Here is a 19,276-nt window from a genome sequence, read left to right as displayed (position 1 = left end):
ACAGTTGTAGACTTAGACTTTGCGTTTGCATTTCAGTTATATAATGATCGAGTACTCATCCCTCTACCTGTGCCCATTCTCCACCACCCATGATCCCAGTATCCCTCTCACCACCCCATCTCCCCACCCCCACCCCACCCCACCTCTGAGGCAGGGCATTCCCTTTTGTGCTCTCTCTCCTTTTGGGTGTTGTGGTTTGCAATAGAGGTATTGAGTGGCCATTCTTTGACTTAGTTCTGTTGCAGAGTAGCTCCAACTGGTGTTGGAGCATGGTTGCTACTTGGGTGGAAGGGTTGGTGACTGTGATTTCAACACAGCTATCACTCTACCTGGGGATCAGGATACATCCCCAACTTAGGAAGACATTGCATTCTCTTCCAAACACAATATATTATATTAAAAATATTGTTACTGAGGTAACACATTATAATGGGCTTCAGTGTTTCTTTTTTTGGTGTACAACATTAATACACCTCCACAACTACCAAATTGCCAAAGACGCTTCACTGCTGTTCAGTATTATTTCTTTCTTCCACTCCCTCCCCTTCTGCCAGCCCTTCTGACCCCTTGGTAACTTCAGTTCTGTTGTCAAGTCCAAGAGTTTGTTTTTATTTTGGTAACTTGCTTTATTTCTTTATATATCACATATAAGGAAGATCATTCTATATTTGTCCTCCTCTTATCTTTATTTTTTGTAGCATGACCCTTTCTAGTTCAATACTAGTTGTAGTAAAAGGCAAGAGTTCATCATTTCTATAGCTTGGCCGTATTCCATTGTGCATATAGACTACAACTTCTTCATCCCCTTATCTATCAATGGGCATTTGAGTCGTTTCCAGATCCTGGCAATTATACTAAGCACTGAGAGTATCTCGCCCGCACGGCAGACCTGGCAAGCTACCCGTGACGTATTTGATATGCCAAACACAGTAACAACAAGTCTCATGATGGAGACATTACTGGGCCCGCTCGAGCAAATTGATGAACAATGGGAGGACCGTGACCGTGACGGTGACATCAGTGAACATAGGTGTACATGTATCTTTTTGAGTTGATATCTTCATGCTGAATTCAGCTCTGGCTTTACTTTCTTGAATCTTTAAGTTGTTTTTTTTTTTCCTTTTTGGGTCACACCTGGCGATGCACAGGGGTTACTCCTGGCTCTGCACTCAGGAGTTAGCCCTGGCGGTGCACAGGGAACCATATGGGATGCTGGGAATTGAACCCTGGTTGGCCGTGTGCACAGCCTACCCGCTGTGCTATTGCTCCAGCCCCTAAGTTGTTGTTTTTTTAAATTTTCCCTAAAGTTTGTCTGCTCTTTCCTGTATGACTATGGGTCTCTCAAAACTCTCTGTCTGGTACATCAGTTATATTACTATGAGGATAGACTGAGGCAATTCATTTCAAAAGATTTTTCATTTTTGTTTGTGTTTTTCCCACTTTTAAAAAAATAATTTTTAGTAAGAACACCATGATTTACAAAGTTGTTCATTATGTGGTTGTTTCAAGTATTTAGTGTTCCAACACCACCAGTGTGACTTTCCCTCCACTAATATTCCCAATTTCTCTCCCAGTCCCAAACTACCCCCTTAGATATATAACAAATTTACTTTATATTGCTCATTCCAAAAAAACTTGAAGAAATGGCAAGTGGAGTTAAATTTTTAACAGGCAGCTTTGGGGTATGAACATGGCTGCCAGTGCATCCAGAAGTACAGGGAGGTGGGGGTTGGTAGCCTGTCCCTGACTCTGAGAAAGCCTGGAGATTTCAGTCCCAAATCCGCATTTATAAATTTTCTTCACAGATTAATTTATTGGTGAGGTTCATCTCATGGGCTTTTTTTGGGGGGGTGGGGGAAGGGATAAATTCTTTTCTTATTGTAAATGATTTTTACACAGCTCTGTACCCTCTAGAATTAAGGACAGAAGGACTGGTTCTAGGCTGACTGCTTTCAGTTTTCCTGCTGGTTTCACAAACTTGGTCACGTTCCTTAATTGTTTGTTTGTTTTTTAAACAAATAAATTGACAGGTAAATGCAGAATGGCAGGGTGATCAAGTAAAATATACTGATTCTCAACTTAATTACATCTGCAAAATACACCCCCCCCACTTCCCATCTCCAATATGACATTCACAAAGTTCCAGGGGTTAGGATGCAGATGCATTTTGGGGGGACCATTAATCAGACTCTGACATCTGAAAATTAATGTTCCATATTAATGGAATAAGGGGCAACAACCACATAATCATCTTAATAGGGGCAGAAAAACCATTAGATAAAAGCATCATTGAACAGCACTTATGAAGCTTTAAGTAAACAGAAAGCTAGGAGTAGCCATTGAGCACTACTAGTTGCGACCCATCCTCCTACTTTATTTTTTTATTTTATTTTATTTATTTTGCTTTCTGGGTCACACCCGGCAATACTTAGGGTTATTCCTGGCTTTGCACTCAGGAATTAACTCCTGGAAGTGCTTGGGGGATCATATGGTATGCCGGGGATTGAACCCTGGTTGACCGTATGCAAAGCAAATGCCCTACCCGCTTTACTATTACTCTGGCCGTAACCTCCCTCAGTCGCCACTCTGGTCCCAACCTCCCTCACTCACCAGTCCCCCCAAAACTTCTCAAACTGCCAAACCCTGACAATGAAAGATGTAGCTGAATCCCTACTGAAAAGACCTACCTCAACCTTTATAATATTTTCTTTAAGACAGAGTGTAGATATGTCTTTGCTTTTTTATTTTTTATTTTTTTTTGCTTTTTGGGTCACACCTGGCTCTGCACTCAGGAATTACTCCTGGTAGTGCTCAGGGGACCATATGGGATACTGGGAATTGAACCCGGGTCTGCCATGTGCATGGCAAATGCCCTACCCACTGTTTTATCTTTGCTTTTTATTAAAAAAAGGAATAAAGAAAGTAAAATGGCTTGGAAGTTAGGGTTTCCAAGACATGGTGACTTCTAAATGTTAATTTCTTTTTAATAACATTTATTACCAAAGATCTGGAGTGATAGCACATCAGGTAGGGCGTTTGCTTTGCACACAGCCGACCTGGCAGACCCAAGTTTGATTCCTCTGCCCCTCTCGGAGAGCCTGGCAAGCTACCGAGAGTATCTTGGCTGCACGGCAAAGCCTGGCAAGCTCCCCGTATTCAATATGCCAAATGTATATGGCAAGCTCCCTGATGTATTCGATATGCCAAACACAGTCTCACACTGGAGAGGTTACTGGGCCCGCTCGAGCAAATCGATGAACAATGGGAGAACAGTGACAGTGACAAGTTTTTATAAATTATACTGTGATTTACAGTACTGCTCATTATAGTTTCTCATTTGTTGTTCAGTTTTAATCAGGGTAGGCTGGAGGGACTCAGAGGTGGCCGAAGCGAATGTTTGTTAGCACTGAGGCAGAAGACTGGTGTTGGGTGTGCAGTGGTTGTGTGGCAGCTCCACTCAGTCTGCCGCCTCACCAGTCGGCAGCCACATCTCTCACACACAGCTACCCATCACCCTGCCCCGACGGGGCTGGACAGAAAGGCCAGGGTTGGCAGGTTTTCGCTTTGCTCCAGGGTGTATCTGTGACACTGGTCGTGAGAGCTGCCACCTTTCTGATCCCCTTTCTTACCGCAGGTCATTTCCTGGGCAACAACACTGTGCTTGATGTGCTGCGGCGCGAGGGCTATGAGGTAGAACACGCCCCTGCCGGACAACCCGTCAACAAGTAACCTTCCTGTGCTTCTATCCTGGGGGGATCTGCATGGGGCTGCCTGGGCCCAGAGTGGGCCGGATCCTGATTCAGCCCTAGAGGCTGCCAGCATTGGCCCTTACCTTCAACCTGAGACTAGTGGCCACTAAAAGGCCACCCAGCTGCTGGCTCAGCTTAAAGCTTTAAGTTGAAGGCGCATAAGCTGAAAGTCCAGTGCCTTTCTATCTGGGCATTTGGGACATTTTCCGGGGGCAGATGGTGGAATCAGGCATCGCATAAAATCAGAGTGGTTGGGGAGCAGGGGGTCTCTACCTTGGGGGAAGGGACAATGCCCCTCTTTTTCTCTGTTAGTCTAACCTCCCTCCCTCCCACCCCTTGTAAACAGAATAACATTTGACATTGGTTTCTAACATTATCAACTTTCCAGATGTATGGACCTGTACATCAGCATCTGTTTGTGTCTATGACATCATGCCGCTTGAGTAGTTTTCATTCTACTTCTCTTTTCTGTGCTAAAACACCATCTTTCTGCCAAGAACTCAGGAGGTCCAGCTCCCTGAACTGCTTTCTTCTATCATCTTCACTTTCTAGAAACTTTGTCTTTGTTCATAGTTTCCTCTGCCCGGGGTTAATTCATTTCTCTTGTTCCTCACTCTGCCAGAGTCTTTGAGATTCAGTGCTTGTTTCACAGTTTTTTTCCACTGTGCTGACCTGGGCGTTCCATTTTGCTGAAGCCATGACATTTGGTGTGTGCTTTTGCATTAGATCCTGATAGCTGAAAATCATGTGTGCTTCCTGAGGGTGATATTTATTGAAGTGCTTTTAGTGGAGAATTTGCCTCCAGTGCTCCTAGGTACTCACCTAGGTTTCCAAAAGAGCTCTTGTTCCTTTGGAAATGAGAGGGAGATATGCTAAGGACCTTGAGTGAGGGAAATGGTCACAATAAAGAAGTTGGTGTGGAGAGGATGGCCAGGCTAGTCACGGTGGAAGAACTGTTTCCTTCTCCCTGGCCTCCGTGGCCATATGATGATCCTTGATGGATGATTCTGATCATATAAAACTTGAATCTGGGCGGGGGTGGGGTGGGGTCTGGGCAGGAACTTTGCTAAATGGCCTACCCAGCCCCTGAGTTTTGGCCAGTATCAGGAACATAGAGAAGGGTGTTAGACTTAGGCAAAGACTACTACTCTACCTTGTCTGTAGGATGGAGTACTCAGGAAATGCTCCGTTGTGAAATTACTCCTCCCAGGGCAGAGAAAAAGAAAACATGGGGTCCTATCAGTCTGATGCTAAAGGTTCAGTCATTTCCTAATGCACCCCCACTCTTCCCAGGATAATTTTTTTTTTCTTGGTCCAAATGATCAATTAGGTTAAAATTAAAATGTTGGTAGGACTGCATTCCCCTTCTGGAGTTTGTAGGAGGTCACTAATTCTTTGCTTTTTCCAACTTAAAAAGACTATTCACATTTCTCTTCAAATTCATTTTTTTTTTTTTAAACTTCAAAGCCTACAACATTGCATCTCTCACTGACCTCACAAAGGTTCTCTGGCTTTGAGGATTCAGAGGATAAGACTGGATCTTCTGATAAGACTGGAATCAGAGGGTTGGGGATTATTCCTCATCTCAATGTCCTAAATCACATCTGCAAAATTCCTTTTACCACGCAAAGCAACATATTCAAAGATTCAGGAGATTAAGATGTAAGCATTTTGGGAAGGGGGCAGTGGTCATTTTTCTGCTTGCCCACTGACACCAGTGAAGATCTGTCTTTGGCCACACAGTGGGCTACTTCAGAGTCCCCGTCAACCCTGCTGGGGTACATATAATGTCACTCTTCCCCAGATAGAAGAAATGGGAGAAGGCAAGGCATGTAAAGTGAGTACTATCTATGCACTCAGCCCTGTGCCAAAGCCTGAAGCATGGGCTGTTTTAAACCTCCCAGGAACCTGGTGAGAGAGATCAACTTTACAGATGCAACACAGGCCCAGAGAAGTCAATTGTCCTTATCCAAGGCTCTTTCCTCCTATGTCCTCTTCTGCATGCAAGCCCAGGAGAGAGGCCATGCTAGGTCGGGTGTTCCTTTCTTGGAGCATCCCATTGAGTTAGTGGACTGAACTGCAGGCAGAAATAAGCAGGCTCACAATGAAATGGTCCTATCTTATGGCCCAATGATCATGGGTCAAGGCTTCATGAATAATTTACCTGTGATATGGTATTTAAGCCAGCCTGGAAGCTCTGAGATGAGTTAGCTAAAATTTTCAGACCTGGCCATGCCTACTGCTAAGGCGTGATCTGAGATCATGTGATTTTCAAAAACTTTGCTTCTAGAAATGTCTTCCTGGTGACCACAAATGTATTAATCGAGTTCAGCGTTCTCCCCCCCCCCCCCCTTTTAAGTGTTATCGTCTTTAGTGACTTTCTAGACTGGTGACCCATTGTTACAGAAGGGCTGTGATTATATGCAGTTTAAAGAAATGTTGGATATCCACTCCAGGGCTAGGCAGCTCAGGAGAAATACAGGCACAAAGTGGTCAAGTCTTGAGGTTGCTCAAAGAACCCTGCTCTCTTCATTGAATTTCCCCATTATCTGACTGCTGAGTGGGCCTTAGGGGGTGCATGGTGTGGTGTGGTGTGGTATACCCCCAATTCCAAGGACGACCTCCCACCCGTTTCCAGAGAGAAGAGCAGCAGCGCCTCGTTGCTGCCTGCTCCTCCTGTGGTCTTTGACCCAGAAGAGGCCGCCCTGGAGGTGCTGGCACCGGAAGCTGGACCTGTGGCTCGCTCCCTGACGCCACCACGCTTGCCCCTAAGTGGAAACGTCGGCCTGGGCCTGTTGGAAGGGATGGAGAGGAAGTTCCGGAAGAAGCGGAGGCGGCCCCCACGAAGACAGCACCTACGGCAGTTCAGTGACCTGTGGGTCCGACTAGAGGAAAGGTGAGGTGGGCAGACTGGGCCAGGCCAGGCTGGGTTGACCCCCACCTGAGGCCGATTGCCACCCAGCGTTCCCCAGCCCAGGGGAGTACTGGTAGGGGCAGACCACGGATGCCCGCCCCACTGCTTACGGGCAAAGATTACAGGGCAAAGGTCCAGCTGCCCCTCTTGGAGCATCCTACTCCGTCCTCGCTGCCCTGGGCACCGCGGATGCATCCCGAGGAGATGCTTTCTCAGTTTGCTTCAAGGGCAGCATCTTTGTTCGAGAGCAAATAAAGGGAGGGAGGTAAAGGCAGGGTCAGTGAAAGTAGAAAGAGGGTCTTAGGTGAGGCTCCATGGTGCCGAGAGTGCATTGTGGCACCACCCCACATGCTGACTGGGTACAACAAATTGGGCCATTCCAGCACAGTGCATCTGAGTGTAAGCACCACACAAAGTGTGTCACCCACTTCCTCTCAGAACACTGCAGCCAGCACGTGAGATCGCAGTAACCAGGTGCCCCCTTCTCCAGCAGGGACCATATGCAAAATGGGAATGTGGAGTGTCACATCTGAAGTGTGTGAACCCCACCCCCCCCCACAAGAACAATATTTGAACTATGGGAGTGGCATGGAACTCCACCACCAAGTGTGAACCTCTGGTCCTGGCAACAGTGACAATGAGAAAGGGTCAAACGGGAAAAAAAATGTAGTTGGGAAGAAGGTTGTCAAGAGCTTGATTTTTCAGTCCTTTCCCCTCTGCAGATCAGGGGGAACCTTTACAGCTTTGAAGAACTAAACACTCTTCTCTAAAATGGGTTCGTGCAGCTTAGCTGAGTCATAGTTAGAGAAAGTTGGTGACTAGACTCCTGGTGGTGGACCAGAGCTGGAAACGGGAGCCTGGTCTGCAGGGCATACAACCTCTGGAAGAACTACATCACAGAAATTGGTCCAATTCAGTGCGATCCTTAATTTCACCCACTGTTATGTTGGGCGCTGTGGCTTTGGAGTGAGACATCCCTTCCTTCATGGAACTCAGAGTTGGGGGATGGAGGGTTGGCACTGAAGTTGAGTTAACTACATGCAAAGGAAGAGCAGGGTACACATGACATATTGGAGATTATTGCTTAGGAAGGGTTGGGTGGGCCTGGGGGGTGTTGCATAAAAGGCTCCTTGGAAGAAGGCATCTCTGGGTGGTATTGAGTAGATGCCTGTAAAAGTGGAGCCCGATGAATCAAGCTCTGGCGTCTGCATCCACTGAGTCCAGTGACTGGACTGGATTGGATTGGAGGATCTAGTACCAGCATAAGGTGCTTAGTACCTGCATAGGCATTTAACACATGTCAAATGAATGTGTTAATGCCTGAACAAGGGAAAGGAGTTCCAGGTAAAAGGAACAGTGTGAATGCATTGTGTGGAGATAGTATTCATGTGAAGGGGACCATGATTAAGAAGTTTTGTTAGAGTCTAGAAGGTCCAGAAGGGTGGGGTGAGATGACTGTGAGAATCTTGTATGTAAGTGGGGAAGCCTCTGAGAGGTTTGAAACAGGCATTTGCTGTTTGATTTGTACTTATGTTTCGTTTAAAATAAATTTGGAGGGGGGGGTGCTGGAGCGATAGCACAGCGGGTAGGGCATTTGCCTTGCACTCAGCCGACCCGGGTTTGATTCCCAGCATCCCATATGGTCCCCCAGGCACCGCCAGGAGTAATTCCTGAGTGCAGAGCCTGGAGTAACGCCTGAATATTGCCGGGTGTGACTCAAAAAGCAAAAATAAATAAATACATAAATAAAATAAATTTGGGTCAGCAGTAGCATTGCACAGGAGGCTCAGGGATACTCCTAGAAACATGTGGCTGGGACCTGTGGACCTTATGGTTCAGTGCTCTGGCCTGGTGCTGAGGTTCTCAGGCTGGTGGTCTTTGGGGGCCTCAAATCTGGAAGCTCACACATGGTGCGCATATGTGTCCTTTCCCCTTAGGCTCCCTCCTCCTCTCCTTGCTTTGTAGTTTTAAATGATCAGAAAGTGGCAGCCAAATGGGAACTGGACACAGAACAGAACCTGCAAGTGATCATTCCTGTAGGGGTGCTCAAACAGGCTACTGTTCAAGCAGCCTCACTGCTTTGAACTTTGCCCTGGCAGGACTTTCCCAGTCCTGTCCATTTCCTGTCAGAGTAACCATGCATGGGATTGGACACTTAATATCTGAGCTGAACTGAAAAGTGAGTCCAAGTTCTTGACCTACTATATAGTGTTCATAGCAGTCCCAAACTGTGGAGTAGGGGCAAGACCAGAGACCCAGGTGGGACGCCTCTTGGTCTGGCTCTTCCTCTGTGTGTGCTCAGTGGGGAGGGTCCTTGCTTGAGATTTTCCAGAGGCTCATGATTAACAACCCTGAGCAGGGTCACTCCCATTTAGTTTTAATAATCCCTGAACCAAGCTCGTGACAGTGACTTCTGGTTCTTATCTTAGTTCCTGCCTTGTTGCTGCTGTGATGATGAGGGCTCAGGCCCAGGGGCCCTTAACATGCTGAGCTCCATTCTTGGTGAGAATGGAGATGAAGGAATGTTGCAGGCATCTGGGGGCCTTGAAGTAGCTGGTGGCCATTGCTGTGCCCTGAGACTCTTTTTCTTTGCCTCCTAGCGCTGTGGTCCCGCAACTCCCAGTACCTGTTTTGGATGGGCACATCACCAGGCTGCAGCTCCCGTACCATGGCCATTCTCGTCATGGTCAGATGGTGACCAGCAGTGCCTGCCTGTGTCTCTGGACTCCTGGCTTCTGGGTTCTGGTGCTGACTTTCCAAACTGACACACGGCTCTTGTAATGATCAGAGGAGTCTTAGCCCACTGGACTTGAAGAATGATCATTCTCGCTCTGCCACTCTGGTCTGGTCCTGATAGGCCCAAACCAGAAGAGACAACAATAAAAGCCACCTTCGAGTCTTCTCTTTTCTGAAATGACTTTGGGTTCTGCTACATTACTTGAGATGTACAATTTTATAACATAATGACTTGCATGAAAAGAATTGTAAATGAGTTGTATGAAAATAATTAAACTTTGTGTATTTTCCTCTACAGTGTGTATCTATTATATAAACTATTGCTCACATTCTGAATCCTACTTTATTTTGGGTTTCCCTACTAGACTCAGCTGTAGCAATGGTGGATCCTAATCCTTTTGTTCTTGCTTTCCTTTTCCCTGTTTACTTTGGTTTGGACACTGGGTAGTCAGCCCAGGGCCATTCTTGGTCTTGTTTTACATAGGTGAGCAGAGCTTCATCATGCGCATGTTAGTATGTTTTACCCACCTGTTGGTTAGTGGTTTTTTTTTTTTTTCTCTTTTGGGTGATACCCAGTGCTGCTCAGGGATTACTCCTGGCTCTGCACTCAGGAGTTACTCCTGGTGGTGCTGGAGAGACCATATGGGATGCTGGGGATTGAACCTGGGTTGGCTGCTTGCAAGGCAAATACCTTACCTGCTGTACTATCGCTCCGGCCCCAGTTAGTGGTTTTCTAACTCTTTTCTAACTCTTCTCCTGCCTGGCTTGTTATTTATTATTTATATGCTTATATCTTTTTCAAATAAAACCTTTATGGGAAATCTCAGAGCACAACTGCCTTAGTTGAGTCTGAAATGGGAACAGGACTACAGGCTGATGGTAACCCTCTGACTTCTGCATCTTCTGCCTGTTCCTTCATGAAATACTGAGAATTGTTTCAGGAACTAATAGACGTGAACTTTTTTGCATCTCTACAATTTGTGTCTGTTGACTTTGGTAGGTACAGGGATCAAGGTGAAGGTAGGAAGGTGGAGGTCAAATTGAGAGTAGGGTTACCATGTTCACCTTGTTCTCCCAGCTCTCCAGAAGAGGATGGTGTGACTCTAGTCTGGAGGGCTACATCTATCTGGGTGGTTCCCATGTCTTGGCTCATGTTCTGGCCAAGGAAACACAGACTTGTTGGCAGGCCTGACACACAGCTGCCCCATCTTCACACCGTTCTAGCAGTCTTGCCTTGATGTGGCAGGGGTTCAGATGCTCCTGGTTGGGACTTGCCATATTTCACACAACTTCGTCCCCATATCAAAGAGAAAATTTCCTGTGCACTGGGACAGGGCTGAATTGCACTTTGGGTGAAAGTACAAACTTATTATTGAGGCCCCTGTGAGGTAAGGAATGTAGAACCACAGGCCAAGATATTAACTTGCACATTTGCTCCATTCATTGTTGAAATCTCTGTACCAACCTCAGCTATGGAGCCCTGGCACCAGAAGACAGAAGTGTGCACTGCCCTTTCAGTCGGTGTGATGGGATAGGAATCCCTGTGTGTAGGAAGTGCTGGGATCTGACTCTGCCCAGAGAGTCCACAAAGTAACTGCTAGGAGCTGCCTGGCTCTCACAAGGGAGTGGGGAAGCGAGTTTATGAAGTGGAACTGTCACGATCACGATCACGACCATCCTGTTGTTCGTCCATTGCCTCGAGCAGGCCCCAGTAACGTCTCCTTCGTCTTAGCCCTGAGATTTTTTTTAAAAGTGCCATATTCAAGGCTCTTTCAGGGTTAGGAGAATGAGACCCATCATTGTTACTGGTATTTGGCATATTGGGTATGCCACGGCGAGTTTGCCAGACTCTGCCGTGTGGGCAGGTTACATTCGGTAGCCTGCCAGTTTGTCCAAAGTAGGGATGAGATGATAAAATGTCCGGGAGCTGAGTGTGATAATCTCTGGATCCTGGCCGTTGTTGGGGTTACACGGCAGTTGGTGGGTGTAACTGTCTAGCTACTGGCAGGTCCAGTCCCAAACCATGCAGGCTTGGAGATCTCAGCCCCGGGTCCAACACACCTGGGTTCCTCTGCCAGTTCTTTTTTGTATGAGGCTCATCCAAGTGCGTGGAGAGTGGTCCCAGCATGGCCTTGGCTGGGCCCCGGTGGTCTTCAGCTGATGGGCCCTGGTGGAGACAGTCAGGCATAGGGTAGGAAACTCTGCCTTGTTCTCTCCCAGGAGCTGAGTGTGATAATCTCTGGATCCTGGCCGTTGTTGGAGTTACACGGCAGTTGGTGGGTGTAACTGTCTAGTCACTGGCAGGTCCAGTCCCAAACCGTGCAGGCTTGGAGATCTCAGCCCCGGGTCCCACACACCTGGGTTCCTCTGCCAGTTCTTTTATGTGTGAGGCTCATCCAAGTGTGTGGAGAGTATCAGGATATGGAAACAACTCAAATGTCCAATGACAGAGGTATATGATATATAAAAAAATGGAATATTATACGGCTATGAAAGGATGAAATCATGCAGTTTGCAGCAGTATGGACAGAACTGGAGGCCACCATGTTAAAATAAATTAGAACTTCAAGAACCAGATGATCTCACTCATCTTGGGTATCTGAGAGGCAAAACAAGGGGATAAACAATATTGAACAATCACAGATCCTTGGACTTGGATGACAAAACTCCTAAACTGTGGTGGGAGAGATGGGGGGAAGGAAGAGATGACTGGAAATAACAAGGACAGTGGAGGAGGACCATAAATACTTTGATGGTGGTGAGGGTGCAGTAGTTTTGTACATTAGAACCATAAACAGTAACACTATTGTAACCACGTTACCTAAATTATAATAAAATAAAATGAGAAATGGGGCTGAACCCACTGCTTTCACATCAGAGTTTGAATTGTCAATTAAATATTTTAATGTTATATTGTAAGAGAAATTAAAGCTACATTTTGCCACACATAAAAAAAATAGAAGAAACAGTCTTGCTCACGTAGATGTTAAGGCCAAGCTCTGTCTAGCTGCCTGCCTCAGCATCGAAGGGATCTTTTCACTCATTCAGCTGGCAGAGCAAAGCTGATCCCTTGGCTATCCAGTAGTCCTTGGGCCGCTTGGAGGGTAAGTGGATGGTCACTACAAAATTAGTTGAATGACCTAGTTAAGGATACAGGGGGAAAATAAGGAGAGTCATTAAAGTCATTAAAGAGTCATTGTTTCAAAGAGCACTGTTCTAAGAGTCAAAGCACCTGGGTGTCAGATCTCTTTCCACCAATATTTCAAAATCTATGGGAACAGTCCTCTTGTAGTTCACTTTTCTTGGGGGCTACAACTGGCAGTGCTGGGAATCACTCCTGAAGAGGCTCAGGGCACCATATTGGGTCACTTGGAACTGAACTTGGGTTGGCCGCATGCAAGTATTCTCAACTTCTATATTATTTCTCTGTCCCTGTAGTTTTACTATCTACAGCACTACTGTAGTTTTTAGGACTAGTTTTTCTTTGATTTTATAGCCATACAAACTCTGCAGTTCATGTAGTGTTATGCTGTGCAGCATATTTTAATTAGTATCACTTGTTCCTCCTGTTAATTAAAGCTTATATGTTGGAATTTTAGCCAGTATTAAGAAGACATGATTCAATTAAAAAACAGGCTAAAGACTTGTACACTTAATCAGAGAAGACATAAATAAGCTTTAAAAAGATGGGTTAATATCATTAGGGAAATGCAAATTAGGGAGATGTCACTTTGTTGTCTTTTGGGTTTGGGGCCATATTCAGTGGTGCTCAGGGCTTATTCCTGGCTCTATGCTCAGCGTTCACTGCTAGAGGTGCTTGGGGGACCATGTGTGGTGCTAGGGATCAGCCAGGGTCAGCCGCATGCAAGGTGAGTGCCTTAACTCCTGTACTATTATCTCTACAGTCTTGAGATGTTACTTTTTTTTTTCTTTTTGGGTCACACCCGGCGATGCACAGGAGTTACTCCTGGCTCTGCATCAGAAGTTACTCCTGGCGGTGCTCAGGGGACCATATGGGATGCTGCGAATTGAACCTGGGTTGGCCGCGTGCAAGGCAAACACCCTACCCGCTGTGCTCTCTCTCCAGCTTCGAGATGTTACTTTTTATCTCTTGATTTATTTATCTATGCACCCAGCCTTCCACTGCTATACTAAGCCTTGGCCTTACCTTGTGAGACTAAAGTGACTGGAAAATCAGTTCTGGGAAATTATTAGCCATTGTTGCTTCAGGTGTTACTACTCTCTATATATTATTCCAAACTATCCTGTAGATAGATGTTGGGAAATCGGGCTTTTTAAACAGTGATGCTTTAGCTTTTAGAAATTGTATTGTGCTATGTTTTTAGGAATTCCACCAGCTAATTTTCTTTGCTCACTCTTAACTGTCTATATGAAATTTTATTTGTTAATAAGGTTTCCTTTCCCTCTGGCTCTTTTTTTTCCCCAGGAACTGTATCTCAAATTTTGGTCTACTCAGATTTCCTTTTCTTGGTGGCATGGCTTTCCATTTATTGGTTGTTCTAAAGAATTTATTGTGTATCACAAGTCTCAACAGATTTGGAGAGGAATTGAGACATAAGTTTCTGAATCGCCCAACTTTCAGAATTAGAAGTCAGTGCTTAACAAACCGTTTTCTACTTATTAAGCCAAGAGAAGTTAGCATTAGCTTTATAATGCTCCACTCAGTATTAAGATAAAGAGTTTGTAATATGTTAAGTCTAGCCAACTCCCTTCACATACTGAAGTTTAGTGCCTGGAATCTGACTGGACTCTGCATTTGGTTATTCTTGGTTCTAGGCTCAGAACATCCTCACCTGTGGTTGAGAGCGTGCCTGCTCGTGCCCCAGTTTTATAAAGTGGGGAGTGATAAAGTGTTGGGTTTGGCTCGTAATTCTGTTGAGGTTCAAAGTGCACCACCGGCAGCATTGGATTCATCTGTCCAGGCAATGCATCTTCTATCACCATATTCTTATTGTCCCATCGAGAAGCATCCATGAATATCCCATGAACAAGAACACCATCCTGAGGATGGGGCAACTGAAAGCCAGAAATTTAAAGGTGAGGTGAGAAGAAGGGTAGATATTTTGGGATTTTCGACCATATCCTATGTTGCATGTCCTCATAATTAACAAATGTCATTTTTTGTTTTGGGGCCACCCCTGGCAGTGCTCAGGGGACCATATGTAGTGCTGAGGATTGAGTCTGGGTCAACCACATGCAAGTGACTTAAATACCGTACTGTTTCTTTGACTATGTGTTTGTATTCGTAAGTTCGCAGGGGATTCTGCTGCTGCTGGTCTGGGAGTCCCAGAAGAGGTTGTGCTTAAAGAACCTCTGCTCTAGAGAGAGTTAGTTAAGGTTAACAGTTAAGGTTAACTGTGTAAGCAGTAGTGTTTAAAGAGCTCAATTTATTTATTTCTATTAGCTATGCACTGTGGTGGTACGATGTGGGCTGTTAACCTACCCATTCTGCCAGGAGGCAGCTGAGTTAATGGCGCACATAAATTCATTGTGTACATACATTGACAGGGAAACACTATGCACAGTTTCAATTCCACTGCACTACCATGTTAAGGTTGGCTCCAGCCCCATTTTGCAGATGAGAATACTGAAGTAAAGACAGGTTAGCAATTGCTATAGAATACACTGAAAGGGAGAGGGAGTACAGAATTTAAACTCAGATCTAATCCTAAAACCAGTTTTTCACATCTGACTATATTGCCCCTGCAATAATGAGAAAGTTACTGGAAGTGTCTAAAGAAATAAAAACAGCACTGCAGCTGGAGTGCAAGCTGGTGCTTGCCTTACATGTGGTGGATCCGGGTTCAATCTCTGGCATCCTGTATGGTCTCCTACTGCCAACAGGAATAATTCCTTAGCACAGAGCCAGGAGTAAGCCCTGATCCCAAAATAAAAAAATCCCCAAACAAACAAACAAACAAACAAAAAAAAATCTAAAGCAATAAAAATAGCACTGTCAAAAAGACGGACAGGGTTAAAGCACTTGCCTTACATATGCCAAGTCCAGATCAATCCCCTGTGTTGCCTGTTCTCTGAGCACTGCTGAGAGTGATCTCTCAAGCACAAAGCTAGGAGTAGCCTCCTAAGCACTTTTGGGTGTAACTCAATGGAACCCCAGCCCCTGCATAAATACAAAAACCAAAAAAGCCAGCAGTGCTTTAGTATGTATGCATCAGGCAGTGTTCAGGGTTTACTCCTGGCTTTGCACTCAGGAATCACTCCTGGTGGAGATCAGGGAACTATATGGGGTGCTGGGGATCAAACCCAGGTTGATTGCATGCAAGGCCAGTGCTCTGGGGCTGGTGCAATAGCACAGCGGGTAGGACATTTGCCTTGCACGCAGCAGACCCGGGTTCAATTCCCAGCATCCCATATGGTCCCCTGAGCACCGCCAGGGGTAATTCCTGAGCGCAGAGCCAGGAGTAACCCCTATGCATCGCTGGGTGTGACCCAAAAAGCAAAAAAAAAAAAAAAAAAAAAAAAAAAGAACAAGGCCAGTGCTCTACCCACTAAACTAATTTTCTGGCTCCACTTTCAAAATACAAGAATCATTCTACTTCAGACCGTTCCCAGCTTATTATTACCAAGGGGGTAGCTTTTCTTGGGAGACGTGAGCCCCCATCTTGCCCTTCCTGCTTCAGTCTATGTGGAAGGCAGTTGAGGTGTGGTTCAAGGGAGGGTGTTTGAAACTATGATGAGTGGGACAGTGCTTTGCTGTCACAACAGTGGAGGGGATGATACCTCTTGGTCCATAGGCAATTCTTGTCCGAACTGCACAGTCTTGGCGGCGTCTACAACAGCAGCTTGATCTCGATAGTGTGGAACTACATTGTACTTGAAGTTCAGCTCATCAATAGGTAAACTATATTTTCGTGCGTGATTCTGAAGTGTCCCTGAAAGCATGACAATGAAAGTAAGAAAGATTAGTTCTTTCCAGAAAATCCTGACTGCCCAAACTAGCCTCCATGTGCTCAGCCTGGCTGCTTATACACAACTTTCTCTTCATTGAGAAGACCCAGCTGTTGCCTCCTGATTCTGACTTCGGGCAGGAGATGGGACTCTGGAGGTGATGCCAAGTCAATGGTTGGGGAATGAGGGGAGAAGGCCAAGCTGAGTGAGTACTGCTCTGCTGGTGAAGGAGGCAGGTCAGTGAGGGTGGTCTCTGATCCTCCCAATTTTAGAAGTGTGTTCAGTTTGTTTTTACTGTTATTAAGGGTTACCACTCTTGTGGTGTTTCCTGATCAGAATTCCTACCAGATGTGGCTCTGAGTTAGGGTTGGAGCAGATGGTGCACATGGGTTGTACTTGGGACCCACAGTGTGTATTCCCAGGCTCAGCTGCCCTTGCCCTTATGTCACTGGAGAGGGGCAGGTCTTGGGTTGTTGGGCAGCATCCCCTATTTCTGCGCAGCCATGAGGGTGCCCCCATGTTCCGCCACACTATTTCTCAATTTCTGGTAACCCATTTGGGACTCATCATGGACTTTTCTAAGGATTTCTAGGGTGAGCTTTGATACCTGTTAGAAATCCTTGAGGGAAGAAGAAACCAGAGATCCAGAAAGACCGGGGCTGTCCTCTTTTGAGCCACAACTAAAGGAGAAACATGATACACGATGTACTCTCTTTCTGATAGTTTAATCACTGAAGTCAGTCATATTTCAAGAACTTAGGAGGCAAAATCTAAACCAGTACTTATTTTCTTACTCCCATTCTTACAGCTTCCCTTATTTCTCTTTAGGATTTTGTTTCGTTTGTACTGTTTTTGGCCCATACCTGGAGGTACTCCAGGTTTATTCCTGGTTCTGTGCTCAGGGATCATTCTGGGCAATGCTGCTAGGTACTTGTGGTGCTGGGAACTGAACTCTGGTCAGCTGCATGAAAGATAAAGGCTGCACTATTGCTCCAGTCCTTTGCTTCCCTTGTCTCTGTTCCCCACTCTGGCCACAAATTCAAGTCTGGTTATTTATGGGGGATGGGGAAGATTTAGAAATTGCGCCCATACCGTTCTGGTTCTGTACTTCATACAGTGAAGGTGCAAGGACTAGATCTAAGCCTCCAGAGATGGCCTGGAGTGAAAATAGAATGCAGGGATCAGGGCCCAGGCAACTCCCCTAGTGATAAACATACTATTTTCAAAGTGATGCCATTTCTGTTTTTTTTTTGGTTCAAAAGATCCCTCTAAAGTTGTACATTCTCTAGGGCTTCTTGTGGAAGGGCCAGAAAAGTGCTACCAGATTCAATCTCCAAAGACATGACTTTGCTTACATCCACAAATGCTGTCCTCAGGATCAGGTCTTTGACCCACGATCCCAGCGGCTTCAGGGATGGGTAGGCTGTGTTGGACCACAAAGAAGGAACCTGGTTGTTGATGAAACTGTGATACACTTTTTCCATTTCTTCTGACATTACTACAAATCCAGCAATGGCTTTGTTGAGCATTTCTAGAGAAGTCTGAAAGAATGAAAGAATGAAAGTCTGAAAGGTTTGGTGCCCTTCACAGATATAATTATCAACAAGCAATGCCACTTGTTTATGGTGGCAACAGCTGTCTGCACACTCTTGCTAGCCAGGCCCTCCAATCTTTCATGCACATTTACGACTTGTAGCCAGAGGGCCTGGGGAATGAATCCGGTTTAACTGCCCTTCATTTAGGAATCCAGTGAAGTGGAAAGAAGGGCAAGAGAAGTGTCCTGAGTCATGCTTAGGATATAAGACAGGATAAAAGAGGGAAGAGGATATGTAATGTCACTCATTCACTAGACCAATAGTAGAAAAAAAATTAGTAGAAAAAGTTGAGAGTAAATTCAATTTTAGACTATGAAGTGTTATGAATGAATACAGATGGAAATTCAAAAGATCACTTTTGGGAATAGAACATTCTAAAAGCATTTATGTTACTATGCATGTGGTACAAAGGTCTGATACCCAACAGGGAAGGTCAGTGGTCTTACGTGTATTAGCTTCAGCAGATTGTTAAATCGGTCCACTTCTTGTCCCAGAACAGTGGTCAAGGAGTTAAGGCGACCTTGATGATCCTTGACAAAAAGGCTGTCAGTAGCACTTTCCATTTCTAATTTTTCTGAAACACAGAAGTAATTTCTCAGGCCATCTGTTACTGCTTTCTTCCCTTACAGCATTACTTCTATAATGTGTTTACCCGCACCCTTTAAAAGTTTATTTCTCTTGTGCCTGGGTCTTGACTGAATGGGAGTCAGGTCATCCACACTTCAGTATCAAATACCAGAAGGACAAGGGACATTCCGACACTTCAGGTGTCAGGGGCTGGAAGCCCACAGCTTCCCTATGCAGGAATGTTAAACCCACACATCCGCATTGCATGCTCGAGAGGAGGGGACCAGGGCAGGAGTCTGAGAGAGGAGACACACTTAGCGTTTATCCCAAGTTACTTAGCATTATTTAAAGGGACTGACTGAATTACTAAATAGATTCATGGGTCAAACTGGATAGAAAATTTTGTTCTTTTTTCTCTACAATCCAGAAAGTGGAGGTTCATGTTAGTCATTAAAAAAAAAATAAAAAAAGAAGTCATTACATTACATTACATTAAGACAGACATTGCATATCTTGTCTTAAGTGTGAGTAAGTAAATGAGTGGTCCTGAAATACATTTACTAAATTTCCTCTTATACACTCATGTTTTGGCTGCCGTAGAGCAGTTATACAGTAGTATGGTTTAGTACTGTCTCAGGGTGCTGTGACTCCATATCCCTGGGTATTCAGCTGTCCTCCCCACAGGTTCTTACTGTGTCAGCCCTCTCCCTGCCCCTCAGCCTCAGCTGATGTTACTGTTTCACAGGCAATGTTCAAGCTTTTATGATGCTTGGAAAGAAAAATTT

General features: G+C 45.3%; 2 protein-coding genes across 3 annotated transcripts in view; one reads left to right on the top strand and one right to left on the bottom strand.

Moving 5' to 3' along the window:
- Nucleotides 1–9,612, top strand: part of TRABD2A (TraB domain containing 2A) — a 48,241-nt gene extending 38,629 nt beyond the window's left edge. Inside the window, exons 5-7 of one of the 2 annotated variants that reach the window (XM_056117798.1) lie at nucleotides 3,635–3,725; nucleotides 6,388–6,645; nucleotides 9,264–9,612. In XM_056117798.1, the coding sequence (XP_055973773.1) occupies nucleotides 3,635–3,725; nucleotides 6,388–6,645; nucleotides 9,264–9,444 (530 nt within the window). In that variant the 3' untranslated portion in view covers nucleotides 9,445–9,612. The remainder of the gene's footprint in view (nucleotides 1–3,634; nucleotides 3,726–6,387; nucleotides 6,646–9,263) is intronic. The other variant, XM_056117806.1, reaches the window with a different exon arrangement.
- Nucleotides 9,613–12,435: 2,823 nt separating this feature from the next.
- The window catches only part of DNAH6 (dynein axonemal heavy chain 6), a 211,933-nt gene continuing 205,092 nt past the window's right edge, over nucleotides 12,436–19,276 (bottom strand). The window contains exons 72-77 of the mRNA XM_056115431.1: nucleotides 18,371–18,498; nucleotides 17,685–17,870; nucleotides 16,937–17,009; nucleotides 16,162–16,313; nucleotides 14,214–14,436; nucleotides 12,436–12,539 (exon numbers count right to left, since the gene is read on the bottom strand). Coding sequence (XP_055971406.1) covers nucleotides 12,436–12,539; nucleotides 14,214–14,436; nucleotides 16,162–16,313; nucleotides 16,937–17,009; nucleotides 17,685–17,870; nucleotides 18,371–18,498 — 866 coding nt within the window. The remainder of the gene's footprint in view (nucleotides 12,540–14,213; nucleotides 14,437–16,161; nucleotides 16,314–16,936; nucleotides 17,010–17,684; nucleotides 17,871–18,370; nucleotides 18,499–19,276) is intronic.

Source organism: Sorex fumeus, unplaced genomic scaffold (assembly GCF_029834395.1).
Source record: "Sorex fumeus unplaced genomic scaffold, SorFum_2.1 ptg000003l, whole genome shotgun sequence".
Classification (NCBI taxonomy): domain Eukaryota; kingdom Metazoa; phylum Chordata; class Mammalia; order Eulipotyphla; family Soricidae; genus Sorex; species Sorex fumeus.
This window is presented reverse-complemented; position numbering and strand designations above follow the sequence as displayed.